At 36.7% G+C, this 25,652-nt stretch overlaps 1 protein-coding gene across 2 annotated transcripts in view; it reads left to right on the forward strand.

Moving 5' to 3' along the window:
- The first annotated feature begins 11,800 nt into the window (after nt 1-11,800).
- PPP4R1 (protein phosphatase 4 regulatory subunit 1) overlaps nt 11,801-25,652 on the forward strand; it is a 48,345-nt gene continuing 34,493 nt past the window's right edge. For both annotated transcript variants that reach the window (XM_083358746.1, XM_083358747.1), the window contains exons 1-4: nt 11,801-12,169; nt 12,702-12,746; nt 24,408-24,543; nt 25,207-25,313. In XM_083358746.1, coding sequence (XP_083214872.1) covers nt 12,163-12,169; nt 12,702-12,746; nt 24,408-24,543; nt 25,207-25,313 — 295 coding nt within the window. In that variant the 5' untranslated portion in view covers nt 11,801-12,162. The remainder of the gene's footprint in view (nt 12,170-12,701; nt 12,747-24,407; nt 24,544-25,206; nt 25,314-25,652) is intronic.

Genomic DNA, 25,652 nt, shown 5'->3' on the forward strand with positions numbered 1-25,652 from the left:
AGTAGAATAACAGACGAGGCTTTGAAGGGGGGGATGGGGAGGAAGAGAAATCACTGATGTGAGGAGTGGACTGATTTAAAAGCTGCTGGATAAAATTAAAAAGCAAAATAAGATGCTCTACTTGGTTTACACGCCGTCTTTGGATTGATATTCGTACTAACTAGCCATTTACCAGGAAGTAAGATTCCAAAGCTTCAGTATACCCCTGTAAATAAAAACAAAAACACATCAAATCAGAGATTAAACCATCTAAGTAGCAATGCGTAGGATAGACTTGTTATTCCTTAAGGTTATAGCCAATAATGCAAACATGGGCTAAGGAAAGCAAATTTAGAATTCTAAGCCTATCATACAAAAGCTGAATTTTGTGACCTGTATAAAGTCCATTAATTTTTCTCTAATACAACGTTTTGAAAGCTTAATCCAGCCAGTTCAGTGAGATATCAAAGGGCAATAGAATTAATTCTCAGTAAACTCAGTAAACTAGTGTTTCTAGGATTACCAAAATAAGGAGTACTAAAAGTCTCATCTTGTACCTTCTAATAGATAACAACACCTATTCATATCTTCACTCAGAACAGGCAGAGAAACCACAGCATCTGACATAGCTTCCAATTACTCATTTTATTAGTTTTAAAGCCTGTCTTTTCTCTTAAGAATTCAAGATGTCATTCATAGCACTCCCATCTTCAACATTTCCTATCATCCCAACAATCTTCTGATACATTGGTTTGAGAGATAGTAAATAGCCCAAAGTGACAAGCTTAAACTGGGTAAATTAATTTAATTTAAACCTCTCCAGTAGAGTCCCAAAGGTGTTTTTCCAAAAGGCAAATGAACTTTCTTAGTTTTTTCTTTGAAAACATTTCGCTTCTCATCCAAGAAGTTTCTGGGATTATGTTAATGTTAAAGGAATTATCATGTTTCTTCTCGCTTGAGAAGGTACAAACCTTAAGATAATCTTTGTGTACAAAAAGGATAAACATGGGATTAATTATGAACAGTCTCTGTCCCTTTCTATTCCAGGAACTTTCATAACAGTCTGTATTTAAAGACCTGAGGTCAGGGAAACATTCCTAAGGAATCTCTCACTTTTCAATATGTTTAAACTTATGAAAAAAATCCAAGTCTTGTTATCCTAATGATAGGCCCTGCAGATTTTAATTTGGAAAACATCTGAGTTTTAATTCTCTAAAAAATTTTTAAAACATTTACTTTTAAGCTCAAAAAGTTGCAACTTTATTAAAAACAAATCAGAGTGTAATAGAGTCATAGAGCATACAACTGACTGCAAATATCTATGTTCAGTTCTTCCATCTCTCTAGTATCCAAGAGTAAAATTCTGAGATACCATACAAATAAACAAAACTATATAGTCTTTTTGTAAGTACAGTATGTGGCTTGGAAAATGTAGGATTAAGGTATAGCAATAATAGTCCATTTAAGGCAGGGAAAGCACTGTGGTTCCCCTCTCCCCCAACACTTAATGCTTGTTTCTTAACTTGTGAGATTATAAAATTGTCTGACATTTCCTAGATAAATTAGGAAATCAGGCCTTCTGATTTTTGTGTTTTTGGCTGCATTTATATTTATATTCTTGTTCTGTACTTCTGCTTATTCTTGCTTTTTAAATTTTTTATACTTATTGTTATTATGCTATGAGCAGTTTTGACTCAGGTGGTAGCTAAATTGAATGGATTAAAGTAAATATTAAATTAAAACTGAACTGAGTGTATGAATATAGAATGATAAAATGAGACTAAGAAGCATTTGCTAAATAAACTGATATGTGGTGACCAAAGAGAAATGCTGATACTGCTTACATGACTATGTCATGCCAGTATGTTTATGGAAAAACATCAAAATATTAAAAGTCTGAAGTCAGAATGCCAGATTGATGACTGGGAATGCTGTGAATTCTTTGGTTTAACAAGATCACATGTTTAATATAGTGGGAGAATCTGAAAAAAAAGTTACTGAGGAAGATAACTATTAATTTTATTACAGAAAGAATGTTTCCTATATGGTACAGATACAAGCCAAATATAGGTAGTCCTTCAGGTACAACCCTAATGGAGCCTGCCCATTAGGGTCATAAATCAAGACTGTCATAAAATGGATCACTCATTTTATGACATTTTTACTGTGCTTGTTAAGTAAATCAACTGGGTCATTAAATGAACAAACATTGGGTTTGCTGTTTGCAGGCATATACATAGAATGAAGGCTACTGCTAAGCTTGTAAGCCGCCCTGAGTCTTCGGAGAAGGGCGGGATATAAATGGAATTAAAATAAAATAAATAAATTAAGTCAAGGCTTTTCAACCAGTGGTACGGATACCACCTGTGGTACATTGGCACCTGGCAGGTGCTACACGACCATCCTAGAGAAGTGGCAGCGGGGGAGAAGAATGCGCTGAACCGGTGGCAGCATCGCACAAGCCTGAGTGAGTGATGGCTGGAGCTGCAAGGCTGTCAGGGCTCAGCAGAAGTGCCAGGATCAGTGCCAGGCTCCAGCTGCAGCTCCGCGCTGATCCTGGTGCTTCTGCTGAGCCCAGAAGAAGCGCCAATCAGCTGGAATGTTGCAGCATCTCCAGGGTCTTGTGAATTACATTCAGATGCTTGGCAACTGATTCATATTTATGACGGTCACAGTGTCCCAGGGTTATGTGAAGTGACCAAAACCTGCTACAACCACCCAGCAGACGGGGGAGTATAAAAACCAAACATACCCCCACCCCACCCCCACTGCCAATCCTCAACAGAAATGCTCACAACAATGAAAACCTTGGACAGGAGGAAGAGTGCTGCCGGGCAGCCAGGCAGGTGTCTTGCTCGGCTGTGGCTTGGGGGGCACTTTTTTCAGTGCCACTAAGCGAACTGTTGTAAGTCAAGGACTACCTGTACTTCATCACTTTTTTCCTCTTTTTTTTTGACACCTTGCTAGGTGACTGGTGATACTCAGATGTTGCCATATCCTAAAAGTGGTACAATGGGTGAAATGGTTGAAAAGCCCTGCATTAAATGATCTTCACAATCATTAAGTGAACTGAGAGGCCAGCATGGAGCCTCTGGAGAGAATCACTGCTGCCTGCCCATCAGCAGTTCTAGCAAAGTGAGGTGGCTCTCCACCTCCAAACCACAGTACCTCTAGGCAAGTGCCTGGACTTAACTTGGGGTAGGGGGCTGAATTTGCAGGGCTTCCCAGTGTGGAGCCTCCAGTTCAGTAGAACTGCCACAGTAGAATGCAAAGGAATGTTCTGCAAGCAATCTTAAACCCTATGCAAAGAAACACAGTACAGTAGAATGCAAAGGAACTTTGCTGAATCTGCTTTCTGTAGACGCTGGCTAGTATTTCTAGAAGCAAATCCAAGGCAAACACAAACAAGCACAGTGATAAAAAAATGTTATCTTTATAAAGTACTTACAAACAAGCACAGTACTATAATAAAGAAGAAAATTTTAAAGTATTAATAAAACAGCTACAGTATTCCAGTCCTCAAGGCAACAAAAGAAGTAACAAAGGTAGGAACAAGAGATTCACTTTTCTAGTCCTCCACACGGCAACAGTGAGGTGGAAAGAAAGCACACTGGGTGCAAAGACTCTGATCTGGATTGGTCATGTGTCCAGGGGGAAAAACATACATGACCATATAGACCTTGGAAATCACCTGCTGTAACTGTGGGTGACTACCGATTCTCAAAGGGAGGTCACAGGACAAAAAATGTCTGCTGCTTCAGGAAAGACTGAATTTAGATCACATGACTTCAGAGGCCTCCTGTTGGTCACAATGTTGAACTCGTGTCATAAGTACACTTTTGAGGTGTATTCATAACTTCAAACAGTCATTAAATAATCCTGTCTACTTGAAGAACTACCTGAATAGACTTCAAAGAAGTAATCTCTGGATTAATATAAAATAAGTAAAAAAGCTAATTTTATAAATAAAGTGGCTAAGTTTTATAGTCAGATAAAATAACAAATACTTTAAAATATCAGTCATATTTCAGATGAATTTGGCAGTAATTAAGCAAATATATATATCAAATATATAAAACACTGAAATAAAACACAAATTAATTCAATCTATAAGATTTAGCAGAAACGTATTGTGCCAAATGTCAACAATTAAGAAAACAGCCATTGTGCTTCATAGAACCTTGCAAAATATTTACAACACGTATGTAGAATACAAAATGAAAAGAATATCACAACATGGTTCTTTCTAGAGCAATCTTAGTGTACTTATTTCTTTGCTTAGAAACAACCAAAAGAAAAGATATGTGAAAAGATAGGAAGGAAATTATCAAAACAGCAGAAGAACTTTTTTGAGACTTAAGAGAATGAAATGTTTATGAGCACCAGTCTCTGAAAAGATGTGGATGGCAGAGAGACATATTATGAAATGCATGCAACAATGTTAGCACATACATTTACATGTTTGTGTCAGAAACTGAAATACAAATGTATAAGGGTAAAAGGTAAAGGTAAAGGTTCCCCCGCACATGCGTGCTAGTCGTTTCCGACTCTAGGGGCCGGTGCTCATCTCCGTTTCATAGCCGAAGAGCCAGCGCTTGTCCGAGGACGTCTCCGTGGTCATGTGGCCGGCATGACTAGCACGGAACGCTGTTACCTTCCCACCGTAGTGGTCCCTATTTTTCTACTTGCATTTTTACGTGCTTTTGAACTGCTAGGTGGGCAGAAGCTGGGACGAGTAACAGGCGCTCACTCTGCTACGCGGCACTCGGGATTCGATTCACCAAACTGCCGACCTTCTGATCGACAAGCTCAGTGTCCTAACCCATTGAGCCACCGCGTCCCTTGTATAAGGGTAGCATTTGTATAAAGTTGACACCCTGTCATAATTGCAGTTGCTGCAGATGGTGCTGGGAAGAAATATATTACTGGGATGTGAAAGACCCATATACGAATCTATATGGATAATGCAAGCTGTTGGAATTAGTATACACAGAATATGTTAAGGAAATCTCAGTAAAGATATGAATATCTCAAATCCATGTTTCTTATCAATAAGAAACTTTTGTCAGTAAATTATTACTAGCCAGAACTACTGGGCATAAGTACACACTGGCAAATCAAGATTTGTCTCTGCATAAGACATTAATGATCACTAGAAAAAATAAATAGAAATAGAAAAATAGAATTCTTTATTGGCTAAATGTGATTTCTCTCTGGTGCATAAGCTCTCAGTGTACATACAAGCAACAAGTGATAACCATAATCACAAAATACAAGCATCATAAATCATAGATACAATACTCAGTGATAGGTTATTAAAGCAATCAACATAAATCATAATAAGATACTAAATAAAAGCAATCAATACAAATCATGAGATATAACAAAAAGTTATAGTCATAAGAATCTAAGGAAATAGATATGTATCTAGTCCATACATAAAAAGTATGAAATAGGTGCATGAAAAAAGCATATGGACCCTTGAGAAAAAATACCTTTTGCTTAGTTACTTCTGACAGCCAAGAAGCAACTCATTGTCATACTGGGATTGTGACACTTCCTTTCTCAAGGGATGTAAACAGCCAATCATTTGCCTTTGTTCTAGTATTGTAGTTTTTGTTGCTCAAGGAAACGAAGCTAAGAGAGGCAGGTTTGTCACTTATACTCATTTTATTTATTTCTACAAAATATTATATACTGCTTGCCTTGGACTCAAGGCTGTCCTTAATTAACCAACATTCATAATTTACAACTCCCCCACAAAATAATTAATAACACTCTCAAACTAACTAAGTATATGGCAGCTCTTAGACTGCTAACACCAAAGATTCAGTGGAATAGTCTTGAGTACCTTCTTGAAGGCTATGAGGTTTAGGATATTTCACCTCAAGAGGTGAAATGTTCCAAAGTATGAAGCAGTCATTAGAGAAGAAAGGTAATTGGGTTCCTATGCCTTTCACTTATATGGAGTGGGAGTTCTCAGTGGCTGGTCCCTGCATGAATGAAACTATTTTCTTTCCTCGCAACCGTTTTCTGTCCCATTTCCTTGTTTCTCACATCAAATACACAACAAATGGCTAATACTGCTTAACTGTAACATATAAGCATTCTAAAAAGCAAGTCATCTGAATTTTATAATGGTTACGTTTCAGTGCTTAACAGTGTTGGGCAGAGATCAAAATACTCTAATTCATTTTAAAAATATTTTCATGAACATAAAGTGCGGATCTAATCACATCTAACCAACCTACTAGAGTCGGGAGGGCAAGGAATGCTGCAAATCCCCTCTTTTTGCATGGTAGTTCCTTCCCTTTGGAACATTATCCCCACAGAAATAAGATTGGCACCCAGTCTTTCACAAGGCGCTGAAGACCTGGTTTTGCCAACAAATCTGGGGAAGCCAGAATGGGATGAGGCCCATCAAGTGGCTTATTTGACTGACTGTTGTCTTCAGGGGGGTTATGGCTTTTTATTATATTTATGTGAAATTTTTATCTTTGTAAGCTGCCCAAAGTCACTGAGAATGAATTAGGCAGCCATATAAATTTTCATTCATTCACTTATTCATTCCTAAATACATCCTTGAATTTAAATCAAGAACTTGCAATGGAAATTCTCTTTTTCCGTATTATTTTCCATTTGTAGATAATTTTTAAATAAAATTATTATATTGTATTATAAAATTAGTATCCTGGGTAACCACTAAAATCTTTGGACCACTAAGTAGTATTTTAAATTGCAACTTGTGGGTTATAATCTGGTTACATGAACATAGAGAAATTTGTTATGGTGTTCAGAATATGAAATGCTTTTTTGTGTCATTTGGAAAATACCAACTACTATACTTTACAATGCAAAGTGCAACATTCACCCTGTGTGAATGTCTGTATGTAATTAAATGCACCTTCATATGAAAAGCTATCTAGCTCCTTAGAACTCATTATGTTATAGAAAATTTCTCCTATTCAACTTAAAATTTTCTTTCTATATGGTAATTTAAATATTATTTCATATCCTGCATTTAGGAGAACAGACAATAGCTTATGGCTTACTTATGAGGTATTTGATATGTACTGTCATATCTAATACTTAATACTTTATGAGGATTAAACTACCAATTCCTTCAATTTCTTCTTCTAGTTTTTACTGTCATATTTAACACTTAATACTTTATGAGGATTAAACTACCAATTTCTTCAATTTCTTCTTAACTTAAAATTGTCTTTCTATACGGTAATTTAAACATTATTTCATATCCTGCACTTAGGAGAACAGACAATAGCTTATGGCTTATTTATGAGAAATAGGATTCTTCATGAGCCAAAGAATCCAGACACATAGCTGATTTTGTCTCTCACAGCAGCAAGTCACCATCATTTTCCTCATCTTCTGGCAGGGAATACTTTCTTCTCTGCTTCTCCGTTCCTTAAGGTTCCAAATTTTTCCTATCCAATAAGATTTGCTATATGTCTTCCTATTAAGTCTCAAGGCCAATTTCGTCCAATAAAACCTGAAAGCACAGTATATAAATCTATACATCTTAAAACTCTTACCATGACCTTTAAGTGGGCAAAATAGTGTGACAACTTTTGAACCAAGGTACTTCAAATGGGCTAGCTTACAGAATGCTTCCAAAATCTGGGAATCATGACTGCCAAAGGAATGAAAGTTGTGGCTGCTTCAGTGCTATTGGCTACTGCTGTGCTACCAGGCTGCTGCAATCACATTCATTTTCAACATTCTGTGATAAGTTTCCCAGTCAGTCTCACAATCCCTCACTCCTTTCCCATCTAGCAGCAGCCACTTTCCTGCATATTAGAAAGAGATGGGGTGGGGTGGGAAGGGAAGGGGAGATTTTCAAAATTCCCACAAGGAAACCCATTACTAAAACCAAAGTTGGAAGATGCTCCTGCTGCACTGGTTTTTGCCTGCCTTTGGTCATTCTGTTTCTGCTTAGTTAAGGAAATATCTCTAAAATGATGACCCAATATGGCACAGGCTGTCTAGTACTTTCTAAATCTCTTGCCGTGCACACGTTCACAAAACTTTCCTTCAAGCTCATTAAGTTCTATGTTCTCTTCATAATCTTAAATATCAAAGTGTGATCCCTCATTATTCTACTGCTTAATGAATCTTCTGGGCACCAGTCAAATTGTATTTGCTTAGAAATGCATTATCTTCATCCAGAACAAATAGGTCACCATAATAAATTCCTGTCCAACCATCTTGCAGTTCTTGCAAGTATTGTTTCCTCACTGTTAATAGAAATGCCTTTGCTTCCTCTTCTGTTGATAGCTTTCTAGTGGGATCCTTCCTTTTATTCTATGTCCATTTATTTTATAGAGATCAGTGACAAAGTTGTTTGCTTTCCCCATTTACTTGTTCTTCACCCAGACTTTTCTTATCTGAATGTTGAGCCAATCTGCAGCTGGTAGTCCTACTGCATTAAGCAGATAAAAGCATTTTTTTAAAAAATACCATGGCTATTTAACAATACTATGATAACCAGTTCACACATAGTTTTAATAAGCCCTCCAATGGTTTAGAGAGATTTGTGAACAAGCCCTTGTAGGTGTTTCAGGGTAGTAGGGTATGAGGTTACAGATTTTAACTATTTAAATGGTAATATGTTATTGCTTATATTGTACTTTATATATTCATTTAAATAAATTTATATGGCTGCCCAACTCATAAATACAACTCTTGGCAAATGATGAAAAATAAAATATACAATAAAAAAATATTTCACAACCAACTGAAACACAAAGTGGCTAGTGAATACTACATATACCAGCAGTGTCGGTTCATTTAGCTGACTATCTCCATGCATGGGAAAATAACATGGTCTTCAAGTCTTTCCAAAAGATGAGCAAAATTGGGATCAACCTAGTCCTAAGCACTTTGGTATTCCATCATGCAGGGACAGCTTTGAAGACACTTTAAATTGTTTTATCTGTACTGGATGCAGTGTTCTTGACATAAGAAGAAGGTTTTAATTAAATAAGGGCACATGGACATAATATGATTTTTAATATGAGAGTGCTCTTAGACTTTCATGATATAGTTTTTGAAGCTTTATTATTTGCTCCATTTTAAAATATTGCAATCTAGATAGTTTTTAATTATACTAAACTCATCCCTCCCCTTCTTCTCTGGGATAGGTACTACAGATTACGTGCTACCATAGAACAACTTGGCAAATGGCCCATGGTAAGATCGTAATACAGAAAATTTAATGATACCATACCTGTATCTGATTATACCAGATGAATCTGGAGTTTCCTTTTGTAAGAGGAACTGTAGGCACAGTAACACATAATTTTACAAAAAGGTTGAGGTAGCAAATGTGGCAGTCATTAATGCAGCAGTCATTAAGTGAACTATTTGTTTGCGATGGGGCATTTTTGCTGAAAACTGGAAGTAAAGGCAGTTTTTGGCAAAAAATATCATAAAATGTAGTGACATAATTGTACGATGCTATAAATGGTTGTAAATGTGGGCCAGTCGCCAAGACCCTGAAATGCAATCAAAGTTCCAGCCATTAGAACTTCAGAGCCGAGTCATAAGTATCTTGGGAGATCCATCGTAACTTTGACTGGTTGCTAAGTGTTTTATCCATATTATAGATTGTAATCCAATGTTATTGTCTCTAAAGATAGATTAGAACCGGGTGAGACTATAACATAAGCCTTACTTTACATATTAGCTTCAAAATTTCATTTGGTCTACCCTTGATTTATCCTTATATTTCCAATTGGAGGACAAATATTATCTCACTACTGATTTTCATTATATTATGCCCTTATAACATTGCCTTCATTCTATTTCCATGCTACAACTGACGCAAGTTTTAACTGTTCCTATTTTAAAATAGTGCTCCCCCTTTTCTCCCAATGCATTTTTTGCCAATGGGAAAAAGGCATATCTAGTACTTTTCACTGATGATGTGATATTGTGAGATGTAGGGTCTGCACAGCTCCTACTGAGCAATTTAATTTTCTGAAGGCACATCCACTTTGTTATGATCTCTTAAGAATTATTCTCCATACCCATTTTTGCATGAGCTACAGGCGTGAGCACTGGTAGATGTCTTTCGCAAAGGCATCTCCCTACTGCCAGGCGCTTTCTGGTACATTTATAAGGTAATACAGCTTCCTTATAAATATCAATTTCATCTTTTTTAAAGAGAGCTAAACCTGCTTTTTAAATTGCATGCCCTTTGAAAAAGAACTAGAACTATTTTTAAAAAGTAGGATTTCCTTAAGAAAGGGCTAGACTAGTGTTGCAGTTTGATATAAACTAGAAGAGACAGCCTGGTTCTAACAACTGTCTGTGGATGGTTCTGCCATCACAGCGTAAATTATATACCTTTTTTGCTGTATACATATGGCTGTATTTTTAAAAACTTTGGTCTAATTCCTGGTACTGCTCTTTGCCAACACTCGCATGCCCTTGCAGCATTACCGGATGGAACTTATTCGTTATCAACTACTCTTTCCTGCTTAACCCCCCCCCCCCAACTTCTTCCATGCCTACAACTTATTTTCCAGTTACTTGGACACAGATTTAGCTTTCATAAGAATGCCAGACTCACAACCTGACACAGCATAGGCACAGAGCACATTGGGGTCTGCAAGCTATTAATTAGACAACTTGATAGGTAGCTAAGCATGCTACACCAAGCACCTCCCTATACCAGTACTAGTTCATCTCACATTACACAGAGTGATTGGTGGCTGTTTTCCTGTTGGTAGGTGATGCATGATGGAGGACTCCACCAATTCTTTTCTTTAAAGTGTTGTACATTAAAACAGCAAGGATAGCAATAGTCATCAGCTCATGACTGAGACAGAACAGAGGTAACAACAGAAGCAGCAAATTTTATGCCAGCATATTTTTCTGCAGAAAAGAAAGAAAAATAGTACATTAATGTGGCCATATGATGCTTTAATGCTTTAATCCTATAAGATTTCAACCAGGGAGCTCTTATCTGACAATATTTCTGATCATTAGGTTATAGCAGCTATTTTTCCGTCAAAATATTATTTTCTCTTAAATCTCAGTGTGCTTATATATGAGCCTCAAGATTCTTATTAATGTGTCTTTCCTTGACATAGTAGTTTGCATTCCAAGTCGTATTTTTATTAATTTTTTGTACAATTTCTTGTATTGTCAAGAGATAAGATAAAGCATGAATTTGCTGCATTGTGACACCAATTCTGAAAGGTAGTTCTTCATAGAATGACATCATAATGGTTTAATCTATTTATTGCTGTGCCAGACATCAATAGCTCCATTTGCCATCTTATAAACCAAAGGGGTCCCCTACAGTTAAAATAGTGAGTTCAATTTTATCATTCCAGTTTATTGTTGGTTAAGTTTAATGCAGAATATTCGACATAGGAAAATTGTACAATATAAGAAACAGCTTCTAACCTAGATAGGGGTTAAAAGTGTCCAACAAGAGGGAAATGAAGCCAGCGACAACACGGACAAAGCCAAGAGGACATCCGTTACAAGGGGGGGGGAGAGAGAAATGAGTGTGTCTGATCCAAGGAAGAAAAAGTAGGTAGAGGGCATCTGACAACTTTCAAGCGTAACTATGAAACGGTGCCACTGCCCACCAGGAGACACAAACATCTCAAATTTCATGTCTTTCAACCAATTTGAAGGAAGACGGGGAGACCAGGCCGGGTCCGAGTCAAGGGAAGCCATTCTCAGGACCAGAGCTGGACCCTGGGAGGGGCGCGCCAATGTGCCATGTGGGGTTTTTTTTCGAGCTGGCTAAAGCCATTCATTCCGCATTACCGATTCCGGCTGGGCCTGTCCGACCGGGATAAACCGCTCCTACAGGGCTGCGCCCGGCCGAGGCGGCTCTCGAGGCTGCGGTGAGTCAGTCGGAGGAGGAGGAGAGGTGAAAAGCAAGAGCCGCTCGGCTTGTCTGTTTCAGGCTCGCCTGCCTGCCTTCCCTCCCTTGGTGGAGGCGGGGGCAGCCGTTTGTGTCTGCCTCAGACCCCTCCCTCTCCGGCTCGCTCGCTCGGTTTGAGACTCTCCCGGGGACGCCCGGAAACGCGCCTGGGCCCAAAGGCCTCAAGCCAGCTGTCCTTTCCCTCAGCCCTCGCTTCTTGGTGCCCTTGCAGTTAAATGTAGCCCCTGGAACCGGGCGGGGAGGTTTGCAGGAACATGGCGGGTAGGTAGCACCTCCCTTCCACCCCCAATCCTCCTCCTTCGTCCCGTTGCGAGAGCCCCCTCCCTCGAAACCAATAAGTCCCAAAAGGAAAGGCAGCGCGCCTGAGAGATAGAGAGAGACCCCCCCCCTCCGCCCCGCGGTCAACTCCCCGATTTGGGTGGGGTATCTGGGCCTCACCGCCCGTGTGCAGGACTAGCGCCTTTGGGGAGCAACTATGGTGAAAGTGTGGGGTTGTGTTTTTTTTTCTTTCTTTCCTCTCCTTTAAAAAAAAAAACACAACAACCTCTGCGGCTCACTGGCGTTTCTCAGTGACAGTGAGGTAGGAAGGGCTTGTGGGATTTGTTGGCAGGGGGAGGCGTCCCCCTTCCGTCTCTCTTCCCTCCGAGTGGGAATGGGAGGAGGGGGCGAGGGCGAGGTGTGCGCTCGGGCGCCAGAGGAGCCCGGAATGAGGCTGGGGGTTGGAGGACGCCGCGCCGAGTCCCTGGGCGAGAATTCACGGTGCCTTTTGTTTTGTCTTAATCCGCCTGCCCAGATCTGTCGCTGCTCCAGGAGGACGTCCAGGAGGAGATAGACGGATGTGAGTACTTCCAGCCGCCGCCGCCTTCCTTTCCCTTTCCCCCTTGCACGTGGAAGGCCCTCCCAGCCCTGCTTGCTAACTGGGGAGGGCCGGGGGTGGGCCCACTTCCTTCTCACCCGGAAACTCGGGGGTACCCCCGAGGTTTGAATGAAATGGGGAGAAGGAACCCCTCTCTTTTCAAGCGCGGTTGGTGCCTTGGATGAAATACGGCAGGGGTCGGCAACCTCGGCTCTTTTATGACTCGTGGACTTCAACTCCCAGAATTCCTGAGCCAGCTATGCTGGCTCAGGAATTCTGGGAGTTGAAGTCCACGAGTCATAAAAGAGCCGAGGTTGCCGACCCCTGAAATACGGGAAGGGGGCAGAATTGCCTCGTTGACCTCTTTTGAATTTTTGTTTCCGTGAATGGAGGGTTTGAAATCGTTGGGGGCGGCCCAAGTTGCATTGTGGGAGGAAGTAGCTAGTAGGCTCAGCTGTCCGGGATGGTTTTTCTCCGTTTGCTGGCATGTAGATGCGCTTAATGCGGCTTGCAAAGTTCTCTGTGGGTGTCTTGACATCCTTTGGAGGCCATGAACTGAAAGCATGGGGAATGCTATGCATATGATGGGTTGGTTGGATTGGTAGCGTGGTTGCGAGGCTTTTGATGAATGTGATGTGTAGGTCATGTGGTGCTTCGGAGCTTCCACTTGCTACACCTTCCTTGGAAGGGAGTTGTTTATTTCTCACCACTGAAGTTGATGGAACGTGGAAATAACAGGAATTGGTTTTCTTTCGGGTTGTAATGTTTTCATGTTTAATTTATCCCTCTACTGAGGTTGGCTGTATTCGTGTTTTTTTGGGGGGGGCTAGTTGATGCAGTGAAGAACAGTTTACTTTCTATAAAGAATTTTTTAAAAATGTGGTAGTCTCTTTGACCTGGAATAATATTCAGCTAAATAGTTTTCTGGATAGAATAACTGGCTTCTACAGTGCAAACATGAAATAGTTCTTCATGTACCCCAAAATCTGCTCTGGAGAGATATAGAAACCTTAATAACAGATCTGGGGTGGTGCAAAGCAGGAGCTGTACAGAAAAGGGAGATACCCAGCAGTGCAAATACATATTTATTTGCATTTCATCGTATTTTGCTTCTCCTGCTTTAGAAAAAAAATGCAAGTTAATTTATATTTTAAATAAATTTGGATTGCAGTTGCGGGGGTGGGTGGGTAGAAGAGATTTCCTTCTGAGACTTTCTGCCAATTGGAATGACTATAATTATATCAAAACATATTTACTTAAAAACAGGTATAAGTGTTTCAAATAGGTTATACTTGCACTGTCCTTAATTTGGCATATTCTATTAATTCCTGAAAAAGTGTGAGTATCTTTTAAAAAGTAGCAAATGTGCTAACAGTCCATGTAACAATTTTGTAGCCTTCTCCAACATTTATTTTCATAATATATTGCCCCCCCCTCATATAATTCTGAGCCAATACTCAAGATGGTAGGGAATTCTGAGAGTCATGGTACAATGCATATGAAGATTATTATTTATTGTGAGGTTTGGAAGATCTGTGAATTATATTATGCCTCAGAGACCTGAACTTTTTAAAGTCAGTTTGTGCATTCAGCATTTTGATATCCATATAGAAACTGTTTTAAAAAAGGCTGCCATGCAGGAGGGCTTGTCCATTTAAACAGTATCAGAATCATTTTGAATCTGTCTAGTCAAATATGAAATCTCAGAAGACAAAACAGCAAGGTAGCTCTATGATATCCTGTCTTGTTCAGCCAGTATTCATTATAAACACCTCAGTTAGCCTTTGTTTGTTTTCTGGACAAGTGTGGACATTTATTTCAAAAAGTAGAAGTAGAAACTTAACATTTTCCCCTCCTGTAAGATTGCCTGTAAGGAATACAAAGTATTCTTGGATATGAAATATAGAATATAGTGATTAGCTGTGCAGAGCATCAGTATTTTTTTAAAAAGAATCTTTTGTTTTAATGATTGACAGGTGCAGGGTTGGCAAGCATAGACAGAGTATATTGGATTGCATAGGTACTAATGGAGATCCTTGATATAATGGAAAAGTGAACTAAAAATGGAAAAATCAAAAGTGATTGTACTTTATCACCAATAAAGATGTAAAACAATTTGATACTGTTTATTATAAAATCTTTTTTGAGTGACTCCAGTGCCATCTGCCTGGAGACATACATTGTGTGTAATTATTTCCTGGCCATTAACTCTTAGATTGAATTAGTGTGTAACAGAATTTATCTTGCAAAGTTTCTAATTTGTATGGGCAATTTTAGGGGAAAGTAAAGTTGCTTTCTAATTGTAAACAATGTTTTAGCATTCATCTAGTACAGCTGAATTCACATTAATATTCATAGGGTTGTTTTCTCTCTTTGCTAACCCATGAAAGTGGCATTTGTCGTATGAGCTTTCATGCCTTTACTTTCTTGATTATTAGAGTAACAGTGGGAAAATTTTATCAAAGAGGAGTATCTTTTAATGAGTGCTTGACGTGTTTGAATTCTATATTAGCTTCATTTCCTGTAAAAGTCTTCTTTGTGCCAAAGTTCTTCAACTGAGAACACATTATTTCTTGTTCTTACATGCTTTATTCTGAGCGTTGTACTCTGGGTGTTCCTCGAGTAGTGCAGCTGTCTTGCCCCTCTCTACAGAGACTGGAAACGTGCATCAAAATACTTCATCTGTACTCAGAGATTTATGGATAAAAGTAGAATCTTTACCTGGCCATAAGTGAGGCACTGATAATGCCAGTAAATTGAATTATATGTTATAAGTTGATCTCCTATAAGAGACTGGTTGGTGGGTATTTTAGCCTAGAATTTAATATGTAATTCGTTGTGTTCCTAGGTGTGGCGTTTCACGCCTCAGGAAGAAAGCTAAGATGTTCTCTACTTTTTCATTTGAGAGTTTGTACTGTAAAATTATTTTAGGCAAAAACAGCAGCCCATTGTCTAATGTGTAATGTCTAAATAATTGGACTTGGGGTTGTATTCCAGTTTGTCATTTTCAAGAACATTATCTTTCCACCTTCTATTTCTCCATTAATAATCACAATTATCAAGGGAACTTTAGTTTTTGTTAACCTTTTTCTTAGTTTGGCGGCCTCTGCCAGTCCTTGGAGAGGGGCGGTATATAAATCTAATAAAATAAAATAAAATAAAATAAATTTTCAAACAAACTAGAAAATAGCAATTCTAAGGAAACTGCTGCCATATGGCCTTTTACCAGAATTTGTACTATACATGAGAGGATTAGAGAGATTCTGAGGAAATATATTTTGGATGTAGAATGTTTAATTTAGACATAATATATAAAAATTGTAAATCCTGAAAGCTGACCTTTCTTGGGAACCAGTTTGCTACCTTACCATTTTAGCTATGTCAAAACATAAGAAAGCATTTTACAAAGCATTCTTTTTAATGAATTAATTTACCCTCATGGTTCTGGAACCATTGGAATATTAAAATGATAGATCATGTTTCCCATTATTACACTTTTTACAGAGACAAAGTATATTAATGTTATTAACTTGTGGTCATTCAGATGATTTTAACATTTTTCAGATAAATAGCTGAATAGGATTCACAAAATACCTAGTTTTGTACAATAGTTATAAAGAGGAAAGAAATCAACTATTATTTGTAAATAGATTGCACATATTATGTACTGTTGTGTAGTTTGCATATTGATAATTCTTCCTCTTCAATCATTCTGAAGTTCCTTATTGAATTGTCAGCCCAAATTATTAGTAGTCGTTGGGTTGGACATATACAATTAATTCTTCATTAAGGAACACAATGAAAAAAAATACGCTAGATTCCTATAGCTGAACTTGAATTCTTGAATTTCAAGGTTAATATAATTGCATTTTGAATGTAATAGTATATCAATCTTTGATAAAAATATCGCACCCAATTACCAGTACTCAAATGCTGAAAACATAGCTAGCCTTTGAAAGAATTAAATACTTTTTAAATAGCTAATTTTTTTAGTTAATTTATTTTTTATAATCCTTGTTTAGTATTTTCCCATTATCCCTACAATCTTGATACTACTGTAATAAATATTGAATGAATTAATTGCACATTTTTTTTCATTCTTATTTATGCAAATATCTATGCTGCATTTTGAATGGCTTCCCATTTTAAAGCTGATACCTCTGTAGTCCAAAAGTTCTATCTAGTTCAGGCATATATCTCCAGCATTACTCAGCTGTAGTTTTTGAGAAAGAACTATGTCACAATGGAACATATGCAAAGATGAATATATAAGATCTTCAGAAACACTGCAGCAAGATAATAAAATCTTATCATTTTATGTATGGTTTTTCCCCAAACTGTAAATACAAACCATGCAGTAAAAACACACTAAAATTCTGGCTTACTTCATACTTTCATTACTAAAAAAAATTATTTATTGTCATGAAATAAATACTATATAGCATAATGTTATGAAAATGGAAGAATTTCCAATACTTTAAATGAATTTGCATCAGGTTCATCATATCTGTTTAATAACCTTAAAAGTATACAATGTAATATGTTATACTATGTAAATATCTCAAAAAATATTTTTATATTCAAAGCATTAAACTGAACTGAACTAAATTGAACTGAAATATTTAAATAGAAAATAGTGGTTTAAATTAGTATTTAAATAAAATATTAAATATACTGAAATAATATAATATTGAAAACATACTCAAAAAATATGCTAAATAAATATGCTTAATTGCTGTACATATTTACAGTTAACTGAAAAATTCCTTGAAAAAGCTGCTTAGCAACTTTAAAAAAGTTTCAATCATATTAGTATCATAACTTTCAAAATAATTTGTATGAAATGATAATTTTTCTTAAAAGAAGTATTTTATTAAGTTATCTGTTCCCTTTTGCTTCAAAGCAGACTTAAATACTTTATAAATCTTTATAAACATAGAAGTGGAAGACTAAGAATTTTTCGTAAGGCAAAAAAGCCTAACCTTGCATCAAGGGTCCCATTGTGATGTACCTACCATTAAGTCAGTAACAAAAAGCTGATTTATATCTATACTATAGAGCTGAAGTACAAATAAGAAAGCATGTGGAGACAACTGGAATATTTATCTGTATAAAAAGAGTTAATATTGGGAATTTCATCTTCCCATTGTTCACTCGAAAAGTGCAATAATGGAAATGCTTTTTCTGACTTGCTATAAGTATTCCTTTCGCAAGAAGACTGTATTAGGAGAAACCTTGTTAGAATGGTAGTGTAATCAAAATGGCTGAAGTGGATTCCACTGATGGCATATACATGAAAGAATCAGAATCAACCTTTTTGGAAATAGAGGGTATTTTCTAAGACTTGTCTGTAACTGGATTTTCAAAAATGTTTAACATTTCTGTAAAGTGATTAAATGCTTTAGTTTTAGTTTTATTGTAGAGTGTTTTCATGGCTTGGTATTTTTATAGAAAGTTATGTACAAAAACAAATACAAATTTACACTTTTGATAAAAGGTATAGAATGATGTGAGAGATAAATGAATTAATGAATGAAACACGGACCAGTATGTTTACTTCAGTTTTCCAGTGAATATTTCATAGTTTTAGTTGTGATTTATACAATATGTAGAAACTGAGATGCTGATGCCAAGTTTTCTCATATATTCTCTGTAGATAAATCTTAAAAGAGTCTGTAGATCTTAGAGAATCACATAAAATAGCCTTTATGGCTTCATGGTTAAAGCATAATGATGCACTACTGTACTCATTGACATAAGTTAATTTCCATTAATGTGAGTCAAGAGGAACTGATTTAGTTAGCTGTTTTTAATAAAACTTAATATTTTTGGAAATACTTTAAAATTTCAGAAGCTAGCAGCATCTGATAAATTTGGTACGATCTGGAAAAGGCTAAGCAGAATGGGACCCACTTAGTGCGTCAGTAGAAGATCACCAACATCCACATCTTTGTAGACTAGCTTGGGAAGAAAGCAGTTGCAAATGATTTCTGAAAGAAATAGCCAAGAAAAAGCATAGTTTCACCAGGGATCAATTTAGCTCAAAGGTCTAACTTTTTTTAAAAAAAAATACCTGTTTTGAAATACTGTGACTTAATAATATATACACGTGGTGTATATTCATTAGCTTTTAAGAAGCAGAAAAATTGAAGCTCTGGAAGGTTTCAAAAAGGAAAAAAAATCTAGTATTGCAAATTTTCCCTTATTAATGGGTTGGAATGTCAAGGGTATGATAGTCCTTACTAGTGCTTCTGTAAAGGCATTAGCTTAAAAAGCAAAAAAAAAAGAGATTGTGAAGAGCTGCAAAGAATTTCCAAAGATCTCAACATCTTTCCCAGAGAGCAATTGGAAGCCCCACTATACAAATATGTTTGCTTGGCGTTTTAAAATAACGCACTTCAAAATAAATAACCCTAATACTCTATCCTACTATTGTGAGAAACCCTGGGATGCCTGTTTAGTGAAACTGTTGGCATAATATGTAACAGCTGTAAAACAAATTTAGATTTTGGAAAGAGTTTGAAAGTAAACAGTATCCTTACTTTTAACAATTGTGGTGTGGCTGCACTCAGAATGCTCTGTGCAGTGTTGATCCTCTCTTTTACCAAATTATATTGTACAGTAGGGAAAGAATTCAAGTAAAGTGATGTAATACTGGAAGTGCTTCTCTGTAAACCTATGTTACAATGGCAAACTTCAGTTGCAATGATGTCAGAATTGTTGAAGTCTCATTGCTATGATGTGTTCCTTGCCAGAGTTGCTGGGTCATCTAATGCAGCAAAACAAATACATGTGCACGCGTGTACACGCACGCACACACACACATACACACACATACACTGTTCATTGGCAAGAAGAACTGGTAGCATGCAGTTAATTAACTGCTAATTGTAGTTCAGAATTCTGGCTCATTATTGCAAGTGAAGCTTGCAGTGTTTGGACCTTTTAGTTTAGAACAATTAAGTGGGTATATGATAATTACACAGTTATAGACATTTTTCCCCTCTGACTATAATTCTAGAATCTGAGGTTACTGAATGGTGGGGTATTCATAATTGACAAGAAGAAATAATGTTCACATACCATGTATTTAACCTGTGGGATTGGTTTTCTAAATATGTGATGTCATCCATCTGTTTATGCTTTGAAAATGATTGGAGGTACTTATGGAGAAATATATGCATTGATGTATCGATGTGGTAGAAATGAGAACCACAACTGTTTACTCCATTTGCATAAACTAGTTTTAGATATATTTCTTTTTCCTCTCGTGTCATGGCTTTATTTTGCTTACTATTTCTTTCTTCTTTTTGTTGCTTTCAGAGAGGAGGGTATAAAGGTACTATATGGCAATAAGGCTATCGGTGCATGTATACAGTATTGGAAATAGTAGGTCTTTCATTACCAGATTCCAGAGAATGGGAAGAGAGGAGTGCTGATATCATACTTACATGCTTCCTCTCATATTTGTTAACTACTGTTTGAAAGAGAATGCAGGACCTAAGAAACATTTGATGTGATACAGTAGGACATTTCTTTTTATACATAGATGTTATGCTTCTTACGCACTGCATTAAAGATTACACAGACTGTAGCACTGTGCAGCTTATTTGATGAGGCATTTTGCTTACAAACACAGTTCCTCTTTGGGTCTGTGTTGTGAAGGTACACTAATACTGGCTTTTGTGTGCACACATGTACATAGGAAAACCTGGATGGGTCAGGATTTTTGCACTGTGATTTTGGTGGTTGTGGCAGGTTTACACAGAAAGAACAATGCTTCTAGTTAAATAGTCTGCATAGCCTAACTATTGAATGGGATGGTTTACAAATGTAAACTTGTCGTTATTTGTAATTAATTATTTTTGCTTTTTTATGAGAGATAATTTTTAGCCTATAAAGGATACAAATAGCCTAGATATCGCATGTGCTATGGTGCCTGATTCAGTTTGTCTTCAAAAGATTTTGTGGATAATCCTTTTAATTTCTGCAAGAGGTGAATTGAATTCTGTTGGCTTAGACCAGGGCTTCTCAGCTGGTGGTACGCATACCACCTGTGGTACTTTGGCAGGTGGTCTGTGACCATCCTAGAGAAGAGCAGTTGGGGAGGGGAATAAGCTGAAGCGACCCAAACATGAGGGAGAGGCAGCTGGACTGTCGAGGCTCGGCAGAAGCCCCAGGAGCGCTGGCAGGGCTCCAGCTGATTGGGGCTTCTGGAAGCAGTGCAGAGCTGGAGGTGAACTGAAGAGAAAAGCAGGGGAAGGAGAAGAGAGGATATAAAAGGAGGTGGTTTTGGCAGGAAAAGGGAAAAGACAATAGGGAAAGAGAAGGGGATGGAGAAGAAGCTATGGAAGGAGAGTTCAGCAGGCAGGGAGGAAACGGACAGGGAAGAAGCAGCAGCTGTTGCTGGAAGGTCCCCTGGTTCATTTTCTCTAGCCAGGAGAATGCAATCAGTGCTGATGAAATGAAAAGCCAGGAAACGAGCATGTCAGAAAGGAGGTGGGTTTATTTCGGAAGCCAGCGGGTTCCTGATCAGCTGGCAGCTTGAACAGATTACCATAAGGATTGTTATACAGTTTTTACAGCATTTTGTAATTCAGATACTCGGTTGGTGTGCTTTGGTTATTGGAATATTTAGTCTCTTTTACATTGCCTAGCAATGAATCCAAAGTGTTGGCTTCCATAGTTTTAATTCCTTTCAACAAATGTAATTAGTTTTACCACTTTATCTTGAGCCTATCTATGGCTTTTAGCAAGTTTTCATTGTAGCTAAACAGGGTTAATTTAAGGTTATTGTTTTTTGCAATTGCAGAGCCTTTTTGGCTCAGGTTGCTACATTGTTTAAAACACCGACATGCCTGAGGCAGCTTAAAGGGAAAAAAAATGGAGTTTAATGTTTCTTTATTTTGGGAGGCTTTTGTGAGCCTTTCTTGCTTTGCACTTGATTCCTGTGTCTTTAAGGGTACAGGGAAGGGACTGGTGGTGTGTGCATTCTTACTACACTGTGGAAGGAGAGCTCGGAAGGCAGGGAGGAAGAAGAGGAGAGGGAGAGAGGAAGAATGGCTGACCATCTAGTTCAAGGGTTTACAAACTTAGCAACTTTAAGACCTGTGGACTTCAACTCCCAGAATTCCTCAACCAGCCATGATGGATAAAGTGGGGAGGAAAAGGGGGGAAAAAGTGAGGGGGAGAAGGGAAAAAGAACAGACTTCCTCTGTTGCAGTAGAAGGAAGCATTAACATTGACCCTCAACTTTTTACTTTTCCATAATATAAACTAGCCATTTCTATAACAACAACTCAATCTAATCAGTAAAACCCAAAATCCCCCCTTTTTTAGTCATCAAGTTTTTGATACCTTGCTAAGCACTTGGTGGTACTCAAATATTGTCATGCCCTAAAAGTGGTACAATCTGTGAAAAGGTTGAAAAGCCGCTTAGTCTAAAATGTTGCCTCAAACTAAAGACAGTCTGGTTTGATACATTTTTCTAGCTTAACTATCTGATACTGTCATTTTATTTACCACTTACTATGGTGAGGACTTTATTCATTCTACCTCTGTAACTTAGTTTTCTTCCCTCTCTCCCATTGCATTTTCTTGTCTGGTATATCCCTGAATATTTTACTCTGCTTGAAACTCAAATAATGTCTTCTCAAGACAGAAAAAAAACTGCTTTTCCTCCTATGGTGAAGATGTTGCTGTTCTAATCTCTCATTATTTTTACTTGTCACATTCAATCAATTTGCAAGTTAGACCTTTACACACTAGTGTACAAATATCTTTGATCTCTCAGCTAAAATTCTAGTTCATGCTCTGATAATCTCATGCTCTTACTGTTTCTGCCAGATTCCCTTATAACTGTACAGTGTCTGTTCACTTATTCAAAATTTGCCTTCCCCACTAAATAATTCAGTTTCTGTGGTGCTCTGCTACTATATTCCTCATTCATTTCACCCTGCTTTATTTTTCTTCAGCTTCTGCGTTGTACTACTCACACTTCTTAAGCTATTGTATCTTCAACCCTGTGCCCTTCTCACATGTTAGACCTCAAGACCTATCATTTAAATCCTGTACAGCTGGCTGTTGAGTCTCCTAGTACAGTTTTGCACTGAATATCTTACTAGTTTTTCTAATTTTCTGAGAAAACTTCCAACATTCTTTATCCATATTCTTGGTCAAACATTTCATGCTTGGTTCAAAATACACTTATATTGTGACTCCTTTTAAGCATGTTTTGTTTAATAAATCATAATTGACTGGGTCATAATATGGCTTATTTAGTTTTGACTTTGTAGAGTGGGAATCCTGCCCCAATGTGAAGAGGTGATATTTCATTTTTATATAATTGGAACACTATAAATGTAAAATGACAAATTTACCTCAACCATTTTCCAGATGGATAATAACATTTAAATCAACCTCAAATTATAATTTAAATAAGACTCTTGGAGGTCTTCTTTTAACATTAAAAGTTTAGTCCAGCTGATATTGGCAATTTGGATTTTTTAAAAATAAGATTTTATTATTCAGCTAAATGAATTCTGAGAAATATTGATGCACAAGATCTTTAAAATACTACTTTGTTGTATTAACTGCTTATAATTCATGTGATTTTATTATTTTGTTCCTTGAAATATCAAACCCTTGAAAAAAGCATAAGGCTTAAAATATTTTTAAGAAATTGACCAAGTAAATTGTTCCATGTTAATAAAGCTGGTTTCACGTGGAAATTTGGTGTTGTATAGTTGTATATTTTATATCATTCATTTTAACAGCAGATTTACTGATAGGCTTTCTCACAAAGTATGGAAAATGTGAGTTCCAGACTTTTTGGAATTTTTAGCCATGTTTGAAAGGAAGTTTAAAAATACAGGTATAGTCTTTGTTTTACCCATTTTTTGTAGAACACCAATATATATATACCACTGACATATGTTATGTAAAGCATGGAACATTACAACAGCTGATGCTTTCATATATTACCTCAGATTTTTTTCATGTACAAAGGAAGTCATACACTTTTTTAAAAAAAATGTTTCCATATAACCAGTGCTTTGGTTTAAATATGAAGCTGAGATTCTAGCCTTTGGAATCTTCAGACATTGTAGTGGCCAAATACTATACAGAGATTACGATGATAGGTTTTTTTATTCAGTATGACACGAATTATAAACAAAGACTGTCATTTGACTAAAGAATCCTTTGTAAGTAGCTTTAATGTTTCCTTACAGAGAGTTTATATGATTTCTGTAACTTTGTAAATTATAGAAATTTGAGATATTGAAGATTTTTTTTTTAGAATGAAATGTAATATTTACATGGAAGGAGAATTAAATGTCATAATTCCTCCTCCAGAAGAAAGTGTCTTTCTCGGTATTCATTATTATGTTCTTAGTATATTTAAAATAGAAGGATCTTTCTATTTAAAAATTTATTTAGTGAAATATATTAGAATATCTTTTTTTTCTACTAATTGCAAGTGTAAATTTCAAAAGTCATTGCATTATTGCCCAAAAACCTCTTTTGAAAGAGAAAGCATTGTGAAAGATTACGTTTTAAGAAATATTATTGCATAAGTATTTAGGTATCCGTTTTAAACCATAGAAATGTGATCATAAGAAATGTTTCTCATGTCTCTGATAGTTGGTGTGGATGACTACAGCTCAGAATCTGATGTGACTGTTGTATCTTCAGCCCTGGACTTTGTCTCACAAGATGAAATGTTGACGCCTTTGGGAAGATTGGACAAGTACGCTGCAAGCGAGAATATTTTTAATAGGTATGGTTTATAGCATAAGGAATAGAGTAAATATTGTGCCGTGTGTGTGTATGAGAGAGAGAAAGAGAGAGAGAGAGAGATAATTTAATCTTTATATCATTTTGAAATTAAATGTATATGCAAATCTTTTTTCTATTTTGTGGATTACATGCCCTTTTTCAGGGCTGTTACCATATTTTATATAAAATTTTAATATTAAGAATCTTCTATGATCACAGAAAAAGTAAATAATAGTAGCTCAAATACTTTTTAAAATACATGGTTAAAAAGGGGAACTGAATGTTCATAGCTATTTACAAAGATAGGTCTAGGATACTGAAATATATGTGTATGATAAAAATGATCTTAATTATTGTAATGAATTCTGAGTTGTGGCTCTATACACTTGTATGTAATGTTTGTAGGCAGTACAATAGTGTTGTATTAGAGGAACAAAATTACTATATTATCTCAGCTTAAATTCAGATTTGTTGTGAGAGCCTAAACAGAATAGGAAATACGTACTAATTTGAATTCTACATAGAAGGCCAGTGAGATTGTAGATCACCCCAAGATATTTAGTAGCTATAAATGTTTGATTTTTTTTTTTAAAAAATGGGATAGATAAAGTTATTGTAATGTAATATGCAGTAAAATTACAATAAGCTTTTTTTCATGCTGTAGGCAAATGGTGGCTCGAAGTTTGTTGGATACTTTGAAAGAAGTGAGTGATGATGAGAAAGATTGTATTGCTGTATTGGAAAGAGTCAGCAGGCTAGCAGATGATTCAGGTATGTAATATGAACAAAGTTTATATGACAATATGATAAGAGAAAGAACTGGGAAATTCATAAAGTAATAAAACTTTAATGAAACACAGAATTGTCTTTAATTGATCAGGAAATGATGCAGGGAATGGAAACCATTCTAAGAGCCTTTTTGGTTAAACATAGGATAGAAATGCTCAAATAAAATCAAATTCAGAATGTTGTTGGCTGTCATGAAAAAATAATTGGAGATTAAATTAGAAGGAATCCATATGGGAATGAAGTTCCTGAATTGGTTGATTTTCTACAGAAATAATAGCTAATATTTTCTAGTAAAAATAGCTTTTGAGAAAGAAATCATTG

Source organism: Vipera ursinii (genome assembly GCF_947247035.1).
Source record: "Vipera ursinii genome assembly, chromosome: 3".
Lineage (NCBI taxonomy): Eukaryota > Metazoa > Chordata > Lepidosauria > Squamata > Viperidae > Vipera > Vipera ursinii.